The sequence below is a fragment of the Somniosus microcephalus genome, chromosome 4 (assembly GCF_052327205.1).
Source record: "Somniosus microcephalus isolate GS21.2 chromosome 4, FLI_Smic_1.0, whole genome shotgun sequence".
Taxonomy (NCBI): Eukaryota; Metazoa; Chordata; class Chondrichthyes; order Squaliformes; family Somniosidae; genus Somniosus; species Somniosus microcephalus.
Genome location: NC_140990.1, coordinates 346,327,148 through 346,347,568, shown reverse-complemented (window position 1 = coordinate 346,347,568; position 20,421 = coordinate 346,327,148). Strand labels below are relative to the sequence as shown.

General features: G+C 48.8%; 1 protein-coding gene across 1 annotated transcript in view; it reads left to right on the top strand.

The window, feature by feature from the left end:
* The first annotated feature begins 1,213 nt into the window (after positions 1–1,213).
* The window catches only part of LOC147120745 (insulin-like growth factor-binding protein 5), a 75,593-nt gene continuing 56,385 nt past the window's right edge, over positions 1,214–20,421 (top strand). The window contains exon 1 of the mRNA XM_085984250.1: positions 1,214–1,288. Coding sequence (XP_085840376.1) covers positions 1,214–1,288 — 75 coding nt within the window. The remainder of the gene's footprint in view (positions 1,289–20,421) is intronic.

The window sequence follows — 20,421 nt, the reverse complement described above, 5'->3', positions numbered from 1 at the left end:
ATTTCAAGGAATTGGATGATCTGTCAAAATTGAGATTAGTCCTAGGAGAAGGAGACAGACCATACCTTGGGGCCAAATATGTAACAACATGTCACAACCTGAGGACTGTTTAAAATTAAGACTGTTTAAAATTAATATTGAACGTACCAAATGAAGTACAAAGACTGTTTAAAATTAATATTGTTTAAAAGTAATATTGTATGTACCCAACAAATGTCAAATCGATTGACACCTACAGAATGTTGGAAAACTGTACCTTTTTGCTATGTAAGCTTTGGCAATATGGTTCTCTGTAAACTTTCATGCCAATAAAGCATTTTAATTGGAATTGGAATTGGAGAGTGAGAGACAGAGTGAGAGAGAGAGAGTGAGAGAGAGACAGACAGAGAGAGGGAGACACAGAGGGAGACAGAGAGTAAGGGAGGGAGAATGAGGGAAAGAGCGAGGGACAAAGGTGAGAGATAGAGAGAGAGGCAGAAACAAAGAATAACTGGACAGGAGCAGTGGAGGGGAGACAGACAGACAGAAACAGGGAGATAGAAACACAAACATGAATTTTTTGATGAAGTAACGGGGAGGATTGATGAAGGGAATGCAATAGATGTTGTCTACATGGATTTTCAGAAGGCGTTTGACAAAGTACCACATAGAAGGCTGGTTAACAAAATTGAGGCTCATGGAATAGGTGGGTCAGTGGCAACTTGGATAAGGAATTGGCTTAAGGACAGTAAACAGCGAGTTGTGGTAAATGGCTGTTTTTCAGACTGGAGGATGGTAGACAGTGGTGTTCCCCAAGGGTCAGTGCTGGGGCCACTGCTTTTTTTGCTACTGGTAGCGTCCTGCCTCCCTCTTGGGACGCTGTGAGTGAATTTCGCGGCGCTACGTGCAGCAGTGCCACACGCTCTGCGGCACCTCGCCCGGCGGTACTGCAGGCCTTCCTCCCCTTATTAAAGGGGAGGGGCCCAGCGCAGCGCGACCCGGGGCCCAGCTGGGCCACCAGGGATCAGAATGCCGGCAAAAGTGCCCGGCACAGAAGAGAAGTGCGGGGCTCACGGAGCGCAGCCGGCACCCCGCGGAGAGGCCGCTCAGGAGGCCGGGGATGGCACAGGGGGCAGGTGCTGGCAGGCGGCCAGCATCAAAAATGGCAGCCCGGCGCCTCCCCTTTAACAGGCGCTGCCCCGGCCGCAGGTCGGCCCCCCTGACCCCGGCGGACATGGCGTCCGGTTGTAAGTCAGGGGGCGTAACCGAAGATTGTGGCCTGGGCGCTACGCATGGTGATGACATCATCGTCAGAGGCGCAGTGCCGCGGGGCGCTAAAGTTTACCGCCGCCACTAATCTCCCGCTGAATTCCGTGGGAGGCGTTAGCGGGGCTGCGCTCGGGCGCTTGTTGCATTTCGCCCCTCTTAGGGTGCTAATGGGAGGCGCAAATCAACCGCATTATTCCCCCTATGAATCTATGGAGCGAGAGACAGACAGACAGAGAGAGACAGACAGGGAGACAGACAGACAGGGAGACAGACAGACAGGGAGACAGACAGACAGGGAGACAGACAGACAGACAGGGAGACAGACAGACAGACAGGGAGACAGGCAGACAGACAGGGAGACAGACAGACAGGGAGAGACAGACAGGGAGAGACAGACAGGGAGAGACAGACAGGGAGACAGACAGACAGGGAGACAGACACACAGGGAGAGACAGACAGACGGAGAGACAGACAGACAGGGAGACAGAGAGACAGACAGGGAGACAGAGAGACAGACAGGGAGACAGACAGACAGACAGGGAGACAGACAGACAGGGAGAGACTGACAGACAGGGAGACACACAGACAGACAGGGAGAGACAGACAGGGAGAGACAGACAGGGAGACAGACAGACAGGGAGAGACAGACAGACAGGGAGAGACAGACAGACAGGGAGAGAGACAGACAGGGAGACAGACAGACAGGGAGACAGACAGACAGGGAGACAGACAGACAGGGAGACAGACAGACAGGGAGAGACAGACAGACAGGGAGACAGACAGACAGGGAGACAGACAGAGAGGGAGAGACAGACAGGGAGACAGACAGACAGGGAGACAGACAGGGAGACAGATAGGCAGACAGACAGACAGGGAGACAGACACACAGGGAGAGATAGACAGACAGGGAGACAGACAGACAGGGAGACAGACAGACAGGGAGACAGACAGGGAGAGACAGACAGACAGGGAGAGACAGACAGACAGGGAGAGACAGACAGACAGGGAGACAGACAGACAGGGAGACAGACAGACACACAGGGAGAGACAGACACACAGGGAGAGACAGACACACAGGGAGAGACAGACACACACGGGGAGAGAGAGAGTCACACACACGGGGAGAGAGAGAGACACACGGGGAGAGAGAGACACACGGGGAGAGAGAGACAGACACACGGGGAGAGAGACACACGGGGAGAGAGACACACGGGGAGCAAGAGAGACATGGGGAGCGACAGATACACGGGGGAGAGAGAGAGACACGGGGAAAGAGAGAGAGACATGGGGAGAGAGAGAGAGACACGGGGAGAGAGAGAGAGACACGGGGGGGAGAGAGAGAGACACACAGGGGGAGAGAGAGAGAGACACGGGGAGAGAGAGAGACACGGGGAGAGAGAGAGAAACACGGGGAGAGAGAGAGACACACAGGGAGAGAGACACACGGGGAGAGAGAGACACACACGGGGAGAGAGAGAGAGATACGGGGAGAGAGAGACAGACACACGGGGAGAGAGAGAGAGAGGCACGGGGGGAGAGAGACACGGGGAGAGGGAGACACGGGGAGAGAGAGACACGGGGAGAGAGAGACACGGGGAGAGAGAGAGACACACACGGGGAGAGAGAGAGAGACACGGGGAGAGAGACACACAGGGGGAGAGAGAGACACGGGGAGCGAGAGAGACACGGGGAGCGAGAGAGACACCGGGAGAGAGAGAGACACGGGGAAAGAGAGAGAGACACGGGGAGAGAGAGAGAGACACGGAGAGAGAGAGACACGGGGAGAGAGAGAGACACACTGGGAGAGAGAGAGACACACTGGGAGAGAGAGACACACTGGGAGAGAGAGAGACACACTGGGAGAGAGAGACACACGGGGGGAGAGAGAGACACACGGGGGGAGAGAGAGACACACGGGGGGAGAGAGAGACATACGGGGGGAGAGAGAGAGACACGGGGAGAGAGAGACACACGGGGAGAGAGAGACAGACACACGGGGAGAGAGACACACGGGGAGAGAGACACACGGGGAGCGAGAGAGACATGGGGAGCGACAGATACACGGGGGGAGAGAGAGAGACACGGGGAAAGAGAGAGAGACATGGGGAGAGAGAGAGAGACACGGGGAGAGAGAGACGCGGGGGGAGAGAGAGAGAGACACAGGGGGAGAGAGAGAGAGACACGGGGAGAGAGAGAGAAACACGGGGAGAGAGACACACGGGGAGAGAGAGACAGACACACGGGGAGAGAGAGAGAGATACGGGGAGAGAGAGACAGACACACGGGGAGAGAGAGAGAGAGGCACGGGGGGAGAGAGACACGGGGAGAGGGAGACACGGGGAGAGAGAGACACGGGGAGAGAGAGACACGGGGAGAGAGAGACACGGGGAGAGAGAGAGACACACACAGGGAGAGAGAGAGAGACACGGGGAGAGAGACACACAGGGGGAGAGAGAGACACGGGGAGCGAGAGAGACACGGGGAGCGAGAGAGACACGGGGAGAGAGAGAGACACGGGGAAAGAGAGAGAGACACGGGGAGAGAGAGAGAGACACAGGGAGAGAGAGAGACACGGGGAGAGAGAGACACACTGGGAGAGAGAGAGACACACTGGGAGAGAGAGACACACTGGGAGAGAGAGAGAGACACACTGGGAGAGAGAGACACACGGGGGGAGAGAGAGACACACGGGGGGAGAGAGAGACACACGGGGGGAGAGAGAGACATACGGGGGGAGAGAGAGAGACACGGGGAGAGAGAGTGACACGGGGAGAGAGAGAGTGACACGGGGAGAGAGAGAGAGACACGGGGAGAGAGAGAGACACGGGGAGAGAGAGAGAAACACGGGGAGAGAGAGAGACACACAGGGAGAGAGACACACGGGGAGAGAGAGACAGACACACGGGGAGAGAGAGAGAGATACGGGGAGAGAGAGACAGACACACGGGGAGAGAGAGAGAGAGGCACGGGGGGAGAGAGACACGGGGAGAGGGAGACACGGGGAGAGAGCGACACGGGGAGAGAGAGACACGGGGAGAGAGAGAGACACACACGGGGAGAGAGAGAGAGACACGGGGAGAGAGACACACAGGGGGAGAGAGAGACACGGGGAGCGAGAGAGACACGGGGAGCGAGAGAGACACGGGGAGCGAGAGAGACACGGGGAGAGAGAGAGACACGGGGAAAGAGAGAGAGACACGGGGAGAGAGAGAGAGAGACACAGGGAGAGAGAGAGACACGGGGAGAGAGAGAGACACACTGGGAGAGAGAGACACACACTGGGAGAGAGAGACACACTGGGAGAGAGAGAGACACACTGGGAGAGAGAGACACACGGGGGGAGAGAGAGACACACGGGGGGAGAGAGAGACACACGGGGGGAGAGAGAGACATACGGGGGGAGAGAGAGAGACACGGGGAGAGAGAGTGACACGGGGAGAGAGAGAGTGACACGGGGAGAGAGAGAGAGACACGGGGAGAGAGAGAGACACGGGGGAGAGAGAGAGTCACGGGGGGAGAGAGAGAATCACGGGGGGAGAGAGAGAGACACGGGGGGTGAGAGACACGGGGGGAGAGAGAGAAACATGGAGGGAGAGAAAGAGACACGGGGAGAGAGAGAGAGAGACACGGGGAGAGAGAGAGACACGGGGAGAGAGAGAGAGACGGGGAGAGAGAGAGACACGGGAAGAGAGAGAGACACGGGGAGAGAGAGACACGGAGAGAGAGAGAGACACGGGGAGAGAGACACACACGGGGAGAGAGAGAGAGAGACACGGGGAGAGAGAGAGAGAGAGACACGGGGAGAGAGAGAGAGAGAGACACGGGGAGAGAGAGAGAGAGACACGGGGAAAGAGAGAGACACGGGGAGAGAGACACGGGGAGAGAGAGAGAGAGACACGGGGAGAGAGAGAGAGACACGGGGAGAGAGAGAGAGACACACACACGGGGAGAGAGAGAGAGAGAGACACGGGGAGAGAGAGAGAGACACACACATGAGGAGAGAGAGACACACACACGGGGAGAGAGAGAGACACACATGGGGAGAGAGAGACACACGGGGGGAGGCAGACACACGGGGAGATCGGTACATCTTGAGATGCTATCACAGGAACATGGAGAGAGAGAGAGGGAGCAGAGACATGTCTACAGTGAGACTGCCTCTGTTGTAGTCTGGGTTCTGCGAGCTGGCTGTCCGTGTCTCTGATTCGGCCCCGGGACTCGCACGGTTGTTCCCGCCACCTTGTGCCAGCAGCAGAATCACAGACCCACTAAATCCCGGGGTCCCGGACTCTGTCCCGGGACAGGGGAGCTAGATTTTGGTTCGGTCAATGACTGACTGAACCCCATACTGAAAGCTAACCAAGGCAGGTCAGGTAGAACTGGAGAGCCAGAGAGAGGGGCACAGATAGTGAGGTAGACACAGGCGGAGTAAGTGACAAGGTGGGAGTTTCTGTCCCAGGAATCTTTGATACGGTGACAGTTTCCCTGCTGGACCCGAGTGTTAAGGTGGACAGGGCTGAGTGTCAGAGCTGCGCCTGTCTGCCAAATTAACCAGTCGGTGGTTGCCCTAAATCTGTCGGAAGAATTCTCGTGTGTGCATTGGCGATGCCAGTTGTGTCTTTAGCTCCTCCAGTTGTGGTTTCTATCCTGCCAGCTGTCTTAACCAACTTTCCAGGTGTTTGACCGCCTTCCCCAGCTGTGCGGCAGCCTGCCAGCTGTTTGTAGCGCGTTCCCGGTGCAGCTGCTCCGACGTTCCCCTGCTCTCACCACCCTTCCCTCTCCAGCTGTGCTCTCCGCCCCACCAGATGTTTCCGTCCCCCTCTCCAGCTGCTGTGGTGTGAAATGCAGCTGTCGGAGGGGCCTTGGACAGCCGACGGCGCAAATCCCGTGCAGGATTTCCTGGAATGCTCATAAATTCCGGGATCAGCTGTTTGGCAAGAAATGGAGGCTTGATTCAAGGGGACATTGGGTCAGGGAAAGGAATGCTGCTTGTGGGAGCCCGTCATGTACAGGACAGATTAGGGAGGGGCTGCGAACCGCTCTATCCAAACAGAGGTGGGAAGGCTGCAGAAAGTCTGGGAAAGATTCCACCCCACTGGCACTGTCAATCTTTCCATTGATGCTGCACACACACCACACTCTGCATCCGAGCCATCGCTTCACTCCCGTATGGACAGGAGAATGAACTATAGCACCACTCCTGTTCCTGTGTAACAGGCTCGAGGGGCTGAACGGCCTCCTCCTGTTCCTGTGTAACAGGCTCGAGGGGCTGAACGGCCTCCTCCTGTTCCTGTGTAACAGGCTCGAGGGGCTGAATGGCCTCCTCCTGTTCCTGTGTAACAGGCTCGAGGGGCTGAATGGCCTCCTCCTGATCCTGTGTAACAGGCTCGAGGGGCTGAATGGCCTCCTCCTGTTCCTGTGTAACAGGCTCGAGGGGCTGAACGGCCTCCTCCTGTTCCAGTGTAACAGGCTCGAGTGGCTGAATGACCTCCTCCTGTTCCTGTGTAACAGGCTCGAGGGGCTGAACGGCCTCCTCCTGTTCCTGTGTAACAGACTCGAGGGGTTGAATGGCCTCCTCCTGTTCCTGTGTAACAGACTTGAGAGGCTGAATGGGCTTCCTCCTGTTCCTGTGTAACAGGCTCGAGGGGCTGAACGGCCTCCTCCTGTTCCTGTGTAACAGACTCGAGGGGTTGAATGGCCTCCTCCTGTTCCTGTGTAACAGACTTGAGAGGCTGAATGGGCTTCCTCCTGTTCCTGTGTAACAGGCTTGAGGGGCTGAATGGGCTTCCTCCTGTTCCTGTGTAACAGGCTTGAGGGGCTGAACGGCCTCCTCCTGTTCCAGTGTAACAGGCTCGAGGGGCTGAATGGCCTCCTCCTGTTCCTGTGTAACAGGCTCGAGGGGCTGAATGGCCTCCTCCTGTTCCTGTGTAACAGGCTCGAGGGGCTGAACGGCCTCCTCCTGTTCCAGTGTAACAGGCTCGAGGGGCTGAATGGCCTCCTCCTGTTCCTGTGTAACAGGCTCGAGGAGCTGAATGGCCTCCTCCTGTTCCTGTGTAACGGGCTCGAGGGGCTGAATGGCCTCCTCCTGTTCCTGTGTAACGGGCTCGAGGGGCTGAATGGCCTCCTCCTGTTCCTGTGTAACGGGCTCGAGGGGCTGAACGGCCTCCTCCTGTTCCTGTGTAACGGGCTCGAGGGGCTGAATGGCCTCCTCCTGTTCCAGTGTAACAGGCTCGAGGGGCTGAATGGCCTCCTCCTGTTCCTGTGTAACGGGCTCGAGGGGCTGAATGGCCTCCTCCTGTTCCAGTGTAACAGGCTCGAGGGGCTGAATGGCCTCCTCCTGTTCGTGTAACAGGCTCGAGGGGCTGAATGGCCTCCTCCTGTTCGTGTGTAGCACTCCAGAGACTTGAGCACAAAAAGCTAGGCTGACGTTGAGGGATCGCTGCATTGTCAGAGGGGCCGTCTTTCAGGTGAGACATTAAACCGGGGTCCTGTCTGCGCTCTCAGGTAGATGTTAAAGATCCCATGGCACGATTTCGAAGAAGAGCAGGGGAGTTTTCCCCCCCGGTGTCCTGGGACAATATTTATCCCTCAACCAACATCACTAAAATAAGCAGATTAACTGGTCATTTATTACATTGCTGTTTGTGGGAGCTTGCTGTGCGAATATTGGCTGCCGCGTTTCCTACATTACAACAGTGACTACACTTCAAACAGTACTTCATTGGCTGTCAAACGTCTTGAGGTTGTGAAAGGCGCTATATAAATGCAAGTCTTTTTAATCTCTTGACTTTGGATGTGTGAGGGGGAGGGGAGGGAGCTCTCTGGCAAAGGAAAGCGTCACTCGAGATACTCGCCCTTTCAGTACACAAAAGGCAAAATCCCGCGGGTCTTACCACGGCACCCCCATGTCGCTCACCCCTCTCAGTCGGGCGTTGTGGAAACCCACCCTGCCCCGACTGGGGGGCGGTGCAATGATTCTATTCATGTAATGAGCTTCTTAAAGTGGTAACGTGTTGAAGTTGCGGTGGGCCCTACAGCTAGTCATTCCCGGTAAGGACTGGAGACCTGCCCCCTGCTTAAAATGCTGACTCCAGCTCTTGCAATGGCTCGGTGGGTCAGCGCACTGCCCGGTGTGGGTCCTGATCCACGCAGTCTCCAGCTCAATGATCTCGGTCTGGCTAACAGCCGCAGGAGCCACAATTAGCCTCACTGCCCTGGCTATTGAAAGGATAAAGTCCGTCAGGGTTCCCGCTCCCGACTGCTGTCCAGTGACCCCTGCAAAGTAAAGTCCTGTTGTCTGTGATTCCAGCCTTGGTTGAATAGTCTGCCAATGCTCACTGTCTAGCTCACAAGTGAAGAATGGCCACACATGATTTTAAAAAATGACCCTGCATTTCAATAAAGCAGTTCATCGCCTCGCTGCAGTCCAGCTGCATCACAAACCAACCTACTGTCAGGGGCTCAGTCCGTGTCAACCTCCTCCCATGAGTGAGTGACGGGGAAACTGAGCTCAGCAGCGAGGAGCAGGGGAGATTGTGGCAATGGAGGGAAAGAAAGATGGGTTTGTTTTTATCAGCATCTTTTCACCGTTATTTGGAAAATCGTGTGACCACAGGGCACTGCTGTCTTAAAAAGAAATTGATGGTGGGAAAGATTGTGAAGTGTCACTCATTGTGTAACTGTACAGAGTCACTGTTTATTCAGGGTAAGGGTCACTCACTGTAACTGTACAGAGTCACTGTTTATTCAGGGTAAGGGTCACTCACTGTGTAACTGTACAGAGTCACTGTTTATTCAGGGTAAGGGTCACTCACTGTGTAACTGTACAGAGTCACTGTTTATTCAGGGTAAGGGTCACTCACTGTGTAACTGTACAGAGTCACTGTTTATTCAGGGTAAGGGTCACTCACTGTGTAACTGTACAGAGTCACTGTTTATTCAGGGTGAGGGTCACTCACTGTAACTGTACAGAGTCACTGTTTATTCAGGGTAAGGGTCACTCACAGTGTAACTGTACAGAGTCACTGTTTATTCAGGGTAAGGGTCACTCACTGTAACTGTACAGAGTCACTGTTTATTCAGGGTAAGGGTCACTCACTGTGTAACTGTACAGAGTCACTGTTTATTCAGGGTAAGGGTCACTCACAGTGTAACTGTACAGAGTCACTGTTTATTCAGGGTAAGGGTCACTCACTGTAACTGTACAGAGTCACTGTTTATTCAGGGTAAGGGTCACTCACTGTAACTGTACAGAGTCACTGTTTATTCAGGGTAAGGGTCACTCACTGTAACTGTACAGAGTCACTGTTTATTCAGGGTAAGGGTCACTCACTGTGTAACTGTACAGAGTCACTGTTTATTCAGGGTAAGGGTCACTCACTGTAACTGTACAGAGTCACTGTTTATTCAGGGTAAGGGTCACTCACTGTGTAACTGTACAGAGTCACTGTTTATTCAGGGTAAGGGTCACTCACTGTAACTGTACAGAGTCACTGTTTATTCAGGGTAAGGGTCACTCACTGTAACTACAGAGTCACTGTTTATTCAGGGTAAGGGTCACTCACTGTGTAACTGTACAGAGTCACTGTTTATTCAGGGTAAGGGTCACTCAGTGTGTAACTGTACAGAGTCACTGTTTATTCAGGGTAAGGGTCACTCACTGTAACTGTACAGAGTCACTGTTTATTCAGGGTAAGGGTCACTCACTGTGTAACTGTACAGAGTCACTGTTTATTCAGGGTAAGGGTCACTCACTGTGTAACTGTACAGAGTCACTGTTTATTCAGGGTAAGGGTCACTCACTGTAACTGTACAGAGTCACTGTTTATTCAGGGTAAGGGTCACTCACTGTGTAACTGTACAGAGTCACTGTTTATTCAGGGTGAGGGTCACTCACTGTAACTGTACAGAGTCACTGTTTATTCAGGGTAAGGGTCACTCACTGTGTAACTGTACAGAGTCACTGTTTAATCAGGGTGAGGGTCACTCACTGTGTAACTGTACAGAGTCACTGTTTATTCAGGGTAAGGGTCACTCACTGTAACTGTACAGAGTCACTGTTTATTCAGGGTAAGGGTCACTCACTGTAACTGTACAGAGTCACTGTTTATTCAGGGTAAGGGTCACTCATTGTGTAACTGTACAGAGTCACTGTTTATTCAGGGTAAGGGTCACTCACTGTAACTGTACAGAGTCACTGTTTATTCAGGGTAAGGATCACTCACTGTAACTGTACAGAGTCACTGTTTATTCAGGGTAAGGGTCACTCACTGTAACTGTACAGAGTTACTGTTTATTCAGGGTCAGGGTCACTCACTGTGTAACTGTACAGAGTCACTGTTTATTCAGGGTAAGGGTCACTCACTGTGTAACTGTACAGAGTCACTGTTTATTCAGGGTAAGGGTCACTCACAGTGTAACTGTACAGAGTCACTGTTTATTCAGGGTAAGGGTCACTCACTGTGTAACTGTACAGAGTCACTGTTTATTCAGGGTAAGGGTCACTCACTGTGTAACTGTACAGAGTCACTGTTTATTCAGGGTAAGGGTCACTCACTGTGTAACTGTACAGAGTCACTGTTTATTCAGGGTAAGGGTCACTCGCTGTGTAACTGTACAGAGTCACTGTTTATTCAGGGTAAGGGTCACTCACTGTTTAACTGTACAGTGTCACTGTTTATTCAGGGTAAGGGTCACTCACTGTGTAACTGTACAGAGTCACTGTTTATTCAGGGTAAGGGTCACTCACTGTAACTGTACAGAGTCACTGTATATTCAGGGTAAGGGTCACTCACTGTAACTGTACAGAGTCACTGTTAATTCAGGGTAAGGGTCACTCATTGTGTAACTGTACAGAGTCACTGTTTATTCAGGGTAAGGGTCACTCACTGTAACTGTACAGAATCACTGTTTATTCAGGGTAAGGATCACTCACTGTAACTGTACATAGTCACTGTTTATTCAGGGTAAGGGTCACTCACTGTGTAACTGTACAGAGTCACTGTTTATTCAGGGTAAGGGTCACTCTCTGTAACTGTACAGAGTCACTGTTAATTCAGGGTAAGGGTCACTCATTGTGTAACTGTACAGAGTCACTGTTTATTCAGGGTAAGGGTCACTCACTGTAACTGTACAGAGTCACTGTTTATTCAGGGTAAGGATCACTCACTGTAACTGTACAGAGTCACTGTTTATTCAGGGTAAGGGTCACTCACTGTAACTGTACAGAGTCACTGTTTATTCAGGGTAAGGGTCACTCACTGTAACTGTACAGAGTCACTGTATATTCAGGGTAAGGGTCACTCACTGTAACTGTACAGAGTCACTGTTTATTCAGGGTAAGGGTCACTCACTGTGTAACTGTACAGAGTCACTGTTTATTCAGGGTAAGGGTCACTCACTGTAACTGTACAGAGTCACTGTTTATTCAGGGTAAGGGTCACTCACTGTAACTGTACAGAGTCACTGTTTATTCAGGGTAAGAGTCACTCACTGTAACTGTACAGAGTCACTGTTTATTCAGGGTAAGGGTCACTCACTGTAACTGTACAGAGTTACTGTTTATTCAGGGTCAGGGTCACTCACTGTGTAACTGTACAGAGTCACTGTTTATTCAGGGTAAGGGTCACTCACTGTGTAACTGTACAGAGTCACTGTTTATTCAGGGTAAGGGTCACTCACTGTGTAACTGTACAGAGTCACTGTTTATTCAGGGTAAGGGTCACTCACTGTGTAACTGTACAGAGTCACTGTTTATTCAGGGTAAGGGTCACTCACTGTGTAACTGTACAGAGTCACTGTTTATTCAGGGTAAGGGTCACTCACTGTAACTGTACAGAGTCACTGTTTATTCAGGGTAAGGATCACTCACTGTAACTGTACAGAGTCACTGTTTATTCAGGTTAAGGGTCACTCACTGTAACTGTACAGAGTCACTGTTTATTCAGGGTAAGGGTCACTCACTGTAACTGTACAGAGTCACTGTATATTCAGGGTAAGGGTCACTCACTGTAACTGTACAGAGTCACTGTTTATTCAGGGTAAGGGTCACTCACTGTGTAACTGTACAGAGTCACTGTTTATTCAGGGTAAGGGTCACTCACTGTAACTGTACAGAGTCACTGTTTATTCAGGGTAAGGGTCACTCACTGTAACTGTACAGAGTCACTGTTTATTCAGGGTAAGAGTCACTCACTGTAACTGTACAGAGTCACTGTTTATTCAGGGTAAGGGTCACTCACTGTAACTGTACAGAGTTACTGTTTATTCAGGGTCAGGGTCACTCACTGTGTAACTGTACAGAGTCACTGTTTATTCAGGGTAAGGGTCACTCACTGTAACTACAGAGTCACTGTTTATTCAGGGTAAGGGTCACTCACTGTGTAACTGTACAGAGTCACTGTTTATTCAGGGTAAGGGTCACTCAGTGTGTAACTGTACAGAGTCACTGTTTATTCAGGGTAAGGGTCACTCACTGTAACTGTACAGAGTCACTGTTTATTCAGGGTAAGGGTCACTCACTGTGTAACTGTACAGAGTCACTGTTTATTCAGGGTAAGGGTCACTCACTGTGTAACTGTACAGAGTCACTGTTTATTCAGGGTAAGGGTCACTCACTGTAACTGTACAGAGTCACTGTTTATTCAGGGTAAGGGTCACTCACTGTGTAACTGTACAGAGTCACTGTTTATTCAGGGTGAGGGTCACTCACTGTAACTGTACAGAGTCACTGTTTATTCAGGGTAAGGGTCACTCACTGTGTAACTGTACAGAGTCACTGTTTAATCAGGGTGAGGGTCACTCACTGTGTAACTGTACAGAGTCACTGTTTATTCAGGGTAAGGGTCACTCACTGTAACTGTACAGAGTCACTGTTTATTCAGGGTAAGGGTCACTCACTGTAACTGTACAGAGTCACTGTTTATTCAGGGTAAGGGTCACTCATTGTGTAACTGTACAGAGTCACTGTTTATTCAGGGTAAGGGTCACTCACTGTAACTGTACAGAGTCACTGTTTATTCAGGGTAAGGATCACTCACTGTAACTGTACAGAGTCACTGTTTATTCAGGGTAAGGGTCACTCACTGTAACTGTACAGAGTTACTGTTTATTCAGGGTCAGGGTCACTCACTGTGTAACTGTACAGAGTCACTGTTTATTCAGGGTAAGGGTCACTCACTGTGTAACTGTACAGAGTCACTGTTTATTCAGGGTAAGGGTCACTCACAGTGTAACTGTACAGAGTCACTGTTTATTCAGGGTAAGGGTCACTCACTGTGTAACTGTACAGAGTCACTGTTTATTCAGGGTAAGGGTCACTCACTGTGTAACTGTACAGAGTCACTGTTTATTCAGGGTAAGGGTCACTCACTGTGTAACTGTACAGAGTCACTGTTTATTCAGGGTAAGGGTCACTCACTGTGTAACTGTACAGAGTCACTGTTTATTCAGGGTAAGGGTCACTCACTGTTTAACTGTACAGTGTCACTGTTTATTCAGGGTAAGGGTCACTCACTGTGTAACTGTACAGAGTCACTGTTTATTCAGGGTAAGGGTCACTCACTGTAACTGTACAGAGTCACTGTATATTCAGGGTAAGGGTCACTCACTGTAACTGTACAGAGTCACTGTTAATTCAGGGTAAGGGTCACTCATTGTGTAACTGTACAGAGTCACTGTTTATTCAGGGTAAGGGTCACTCACTGTAACTGTACAGAATCACTGTTTATTCAGGGTAAGGATCACTCACTGTAACTGTACATAGTCACTGTTTATTCAGGGTAAGGGTCACTCACTGTGTAACTGTACAGAGTCACTGTTTATTCAGGGTAAGGGTCACTCTCTGTAACTGTACAGAGTCACTGTTAATTCAGGGTAAGGGTCACTCATTGTGTAACTGTACAGAGTCACTGTTTATTCAGGGTAAGGGTCACTCACTGTAACTGTACAGAGTCACTGTTTATTCAGGGTAAGGATCACTCACTGTAACTGTACAGAGTCACTGTTTATTCAGGGTAAGGGTCACTCACTGTAACTGTACAGAGTCACTGTTTATTCAGGGTAAGGGTCACTCACTGTAACTGTACAGAGTCACTGTATATTCAGGGTAAGGGTCACTCACTGTAACTGTACAGAGTCACTGTTTATTCAGGGTAAGGGTCACTCACTGTGTAACTGTACAGAGTCACTGTTTATTCAGGGTAAGGGTCACTCACTGTAACTGTACAGAGTCACTGTTTATTCAGGGTAAGGGTCACTCACTGTAACTGTACAGAGTCACTGTTTATTCAGGGTAAGAGTCACTCACTGTAACTGTACAGAGTCACTGTTTATTCAGGGTAAGGGTCACTCACTGTAACTGTACAGAGTTACTGTTTATTCAGGGTCAGGGTCACTCACTGTGTAGCTGTACAGAGTCACTGTTTATTCAGGGTAAGGGTCACTCACTGTGTAACTGTACAGAGTCACTGTTTATTCAGGGTAAGGGTCACTCACTGTGTAACTGTACAGAGTCACTGTTTATTCAGGGTAAGGGTCACTCACTGTGTAACTGTACAGAGTCACTGTTTATTCAGGGTAAGGGTCACTCACTGTGTAACTGTACAGAGTCACTGTTTATTCAGGGTAAGGGTCACTCACTGTGTAACTGTACAGAGTCACTGTTTATTCAGGGTAAGGGTCACTCACTGTGTAACTGTACAGAGTCACTGTTTATTCAGGGTAAGGGTCACTCACTGTTTAACTGTACAGTGTCACTGTTTATTCAGGGTAAGGGTCACTCACAGTGTAACTGTACAGAGTCACTGTTTATTCAGGGTAAGGGTCACTCACTGTGTAACTGTACAGAGTCACTGTTTATTCAGGGTAAGGGTCACTCACTGTAACTGTACAGAGTCACTGTTTATTCAGGGTAAGGGTCACTCACTGTGTAACTGTACAGAGTCACTGTTAATTCAGGGTAACGGTCACTCACTGTAACTGTACAGAGTCACTGTTTATTCAGGGTAAGGGTCACTCACTGTGTAACTGTACAGAGTCACTGTTAATTCAGGGTAAGGGTCACTCATTGTGTAACTGTACAGAGTCACTGTTTATTCAGGGTAAGGGTCACTCACTGTAACTGTACAGAATCACTGTTTATTCAGGGTAAGGATCACTCACTGTAACTGTACATAGTCACTGTTTATTCAGGGTAAGGGTCACTCACTGTGTAACTGTACAGAGTCACTGTTTATTCAGGGTAAGGGTCACTCTCTGTAACTGTACAGAGTCACTGTTAATTCAGGGTAAGGGTCACTCATTGTGTAACTGTACAGAGTCACTGTTTATTCAGGGTAAGGGTCACTCACTGTAACTGTACAGAGTCACTGTTTATTCAGGGTAAGGGTCACTCACTGGGTAACTGTACAGAGTCACTGTCTATTCAGTGTAAGGGTCACTCACTGTGTAACTGTACAGAGTCACTGTTTATTCAGGGTAAGGGTCACTCACTGTAACTGTACAGAGTCACTGTTTATTCAGGGTAAGGGTCACTCACAGTGTAACTGTACAGAGTCACTGTTTATTCAGAGTAAGGGTCACTCACTGTAACTGTACAGAGTCACTGTTTATTCAGGGTAAGGGTCACTCACTGTAACTGTACAGAATCACTGTTTATTCAGGGTAAGGATCACTCACTGTAACTGTACAGAGTCACTGTTTATTCAGGGTAAGGGTCACTCACTGTGTAACTGTGCAGAGTCACTGTTTATTCAGGGTAAGGGTCACTCACTGTGTAACTGTACAGAGTCACTGTTTATTCAGGGTAAGGGTCACTCACTGTGTAACTGTACAGAGTCACTGTTTATTCAGGGTAAGGGTCACTCACTGTGTAACTGTACAGAATCACTGTTTATTCAGGGTAAGGATCACTCACTGTAACTGTACAGAGTCACTGTTTATTCAGGGTAAGGGTCACTCACTGTAACTGTACAGAGTCTGTTTATTCAGGGTAAGAGTCACTCAATGTGTAACTGTACAGAGTCACTGTTTATTCAGGGTAAGGGTCACTCACTGTTTAACTGTACAGAGTCACTGTTTATTCAGGGTAAGGGTCACTCACTAACTGTACAGAGTCACTAATTATTCAGGGTAAGGGTCACTCACTGTAACTGTACAGAGTCACTGTTTATTCAGGGTAACGGTCACTCACTAACTGTACAGAGTCACTGTTTATTCAGGGTAAGGGTCACTCACTGTGTAACTGTACAGAGTCACTGTTTATTCAGGACAAGGGTCACTCACTGTGTAACTGTACAGATTCACTGTTTATTCAGGGTAAGGATCACTCACTGTAACTGTACAGAGTCACTGTTTATTCAGGGTAAGGGTCACTCACTGTAACTGTACAGAGTCACTGTTTATTCAGGGTAAGGGTCAATCACTGTGCAACTGTACAGATTCACTGTTTATTCAGGGTAAGGTTCACTCACTGTGTAACTGTACAGAGTCACTGTTTATTCAGGGTAAGGGTCACTCACTGTAACGGTACAGGGTCTGTTTATTCAGGGTAAGGGTCACTCACTGTAACTGTACAGAGTCTGTTTATTCAGGGTAAGGGTCACTCACTGTTTAACTGTACAGAGTCACTGTTTATTCAGGGTAAGGGTCACTCACTAACTGTACAGAGTCACTAATTATTCAGGGTAAGGGTCACTCACTGTAACTGTACAGAGTCACTGTTTATTCAGGGTAACGGTCACTCACTAACTGTACAGAGTCACTGTTTATTCAGGGTAAGGGTCACTCACTGTGTAACTGTACAGAGTCACTGTTTATTCAGGACAAGGGTCACTCACTGTGTAACTGTACAGATTCACTGTTTATTCAGGGTAAGGATCACTCACTGTAACTGTACAGAGTCACTGTTTATTCAGGGTAAGGGTCACTCACTGGGTAACTGTACAGAGTCACTGTCTATTCAGTGTAAGGGTCACTCACTGTGTAACTGTACAGAGTCACTGTTTATTCAGGGTAAGGGTCACTCACTGTAACTGTACAGAGTCACTGTTTATTCAGGGTAAGGGTCACTCACAGTGTAACTGTACAGAGTCACTGTTTATTCAGAGTAAGGGTCACTCACTGTAACTGTACAGAGTCACTGTTTATTCAGGGTAAGGGTCACTCACTGTAACTGTACAGAATCACTGTTTATTCAGGGTAAGGATCACTCACTGTAACTGTACAGAGTCACTGTTTATTCAGGGTAAGGGTCACTCACTGTGTAACTGTACAGAGTCACTGTTTATTCAGGGTAAGGGTCACTCACTGTGTAACTGTACAGAGTCACTGTTTATTCAGGGTAAGGGTCACTCACTGTGTAACTGTACAGAGTCACTGTTTATTCAGGGTAAGGGTCACTCACTGTGTAACTGTACAGAATCACTGTTTATTCAGGGTAAGGATCACTCACTGTAACTGTACAGAGTCACTGTTTATTCAGGGTAAGGGTCACTCACTGTAACTGTACAGAGTCTGTTTATTCAGGGTAAGAGTCACTCAATGTGTAACTGTACAGAGTCACTGTTTATTCAGGGTAAGGGTCACTCACTGTTTAACTGTACAGAGTCACTGTTTATTCAGGGTAAGGGTCACTCACTAACTGTACAGAGTCACTAATTATTCAGGGTAAGGGTCACTCACTGTAACTGTACAGAGTCACTGTTTATTCAGGGTAACGGTCACTCACTAACTGTACAGAGTCACTGTTTATTCAGGGTAAGGGTCACTCACTGTGTAACTGTACAGAGTCACTGTTTATTCAGGACAAGGGTCACTCACTGTGTAACTGTACAGATTCACTGTTTATTCAGGGTAAGGATCACTCACTGTAACTGTACAGAGTCACTGTTTATTCAGGGTAAGGGTCACTCACTGTAACTGTACAGAGTCACTGTTTATTCAGGGTAAGGGTCAATCACTGTGCAACTGTACAGATTCACTGTTTATTCAGGGTAAGGTTCACTCACTGTGTAACTGTACAGAGTCACTGTTTATTCAGGGTAAGGGTCACTCACTGTAACGGTACAGGGTCTGTTTATTCAGGGTAAGGGTCACTCAATGTGTAACTGTACAGAGTCACTGTTTATTGAGTGTAAGGATCACTCACTGTGTAACTGTACAGAGTCACTGTTTATTCAGGGTAAGGGTCACTCACTGTAACTGTACAGAGTCACTGTTTATTCAGGGTAAGGGTCACTCACTGTGTAACTGTACAGAGTCACTGTTTATTCAGGGTAAGGTTCACTCACTGTAACTGTACAGAGTCACTGTTTATTCAGGGTAAGGTTCACTCACTGTAACTGTACAGAGTCACTGTTTATTCAGGGTAAGGGTCACTCAGTGTAACTGTACAGAGTCACTGTTTATTCAGGGTAAGGGTCACTCACTGTGTAACTGTACAGGGTCAATTTTTATTCAGTTTAAGGGTCACTCACTGTGTAACTGTACAGAGTCACTGTTTATTCAGAGTAAGGATCACTCACTGTGTAACTGTACAGAGTCACTGTTTATTCAGGGTAAAGGTCACTCACTGTAACTGTACAGAGTCACTGTTTATTCAGGGTAATGGTCACTCACTAACTGTACAGAGTCACTGTTTATTCAGTTTAAGGGTCACTCACTGTGTAACTGTACAGAGTCACTGTTTATTCAGAGTAAGGGTCACTCACTGTGTAACTGTACAGAGTCACTGTTTATTCAGGGCAAGGGTCACTCACTGTAACTGTACAGAGTCACTGTTTATTCAGGGTAAGGGTCACTCACTGTGTAACTGTACAGAGTCACTGTTTATTCAGGGTAAGGGTCACTCACTGTGTAACTGTACAGAGTCACTGTTTATTCAGGGTGAGGGTCACTCACTGTAACTGTACAGAGTCACTGTTTATTCAGGGCAAGGGTCACTCACTGTAACTGTACAGAGTCACTGTTTATTCAGGGTAAGAGTCACTCACTGTAACTGTACAGAGTCACTGTTTATTATGGGTAAGGGTCACTCACTGTAACTGTACAGAGTCACTGTTTATTCAGGGTAAGGGTCACTCACTGTAACTGTACAGAGTCACTGTTTATTCAGGGTAAGGGTCACTCACTGTGTAACTGTACAGAGTCACTGTTTATTCAGGGTAAGGGTCACTCACTGTGTAACTGTACAGAGTCACTGTTTATTCAGGGCAAGGGTCACTCACTGTAACTGTACAGAGTCACTGTTTATTCAGGGTAAGGGTCACTCACTGTAACTGTACAGAGTCACTGTTTATTCAGGGTAAGGGTCACTCACTGTTTAACTGTACAGAGTCACTGTTTATTCAGGGCAAGAGTCACTCACTGTAACTGTACAGAGTCACTGTTTATTCAGGGTAAGAGTCACTCACTGTGTAACTGTACAGAGTCGCTGTTTATTCAGGGCAAGGGTCACTCACTGTAACTGTACAGAGTCACTGTTTATTCAGGGTAAGGGTCACTCACTGTAACTGTACAGAGTCACTGTTTATTCAGGGTAAGGGTCACTCACTGTAACTGTACAGAGTCACTGTTTATTCAGGGTGAGGGTCACTCACTGTAACTGTACAGAGTCACTGTTTATTCAGGGTGAGGGTCACTCACTGTAACTGTACAGAGTCACTGTTTATTCAGGGTAAGGGTCACTCACTGTGTAACTGTACAGAGTCACTGTTTATTCAGGGTAAGCGTCACTCACTGTGTAACTGTACAGAGTCACTGTTTATTCAGGGTAAGGATCACTCACTGTTTAACTGTACAGAGTCACTGTTTATTCAGGGTAAGGGTCACTCACTGTAACTGTACAGAGTCACTGTTTATTCAGGGTAAGGGTCACTCACTGTGTAACTGTACAGAGTCACTGTTTATTCAGGGTAAGGGTCACTCACTGTGTAACTGTACAGAGTCACTGTTTATTCAGGGTGAGGGTCACTCACTGTAACTGTACAGAGTCACTGTTTATTCAGGGTAAGGGTCACTCACTGTAACTGTACAGAGTCACTGTTTATTCAGGGTAAGGGTCACTCACTGTGTAACTGTACAGAGTCACTGTTTATTCAGGGTAAGGGTCACTCACTGTAACTGTACAGAGTCACTGTTTATTCAGGGTAAGGGTCACTCACTGTGTAACTGTAC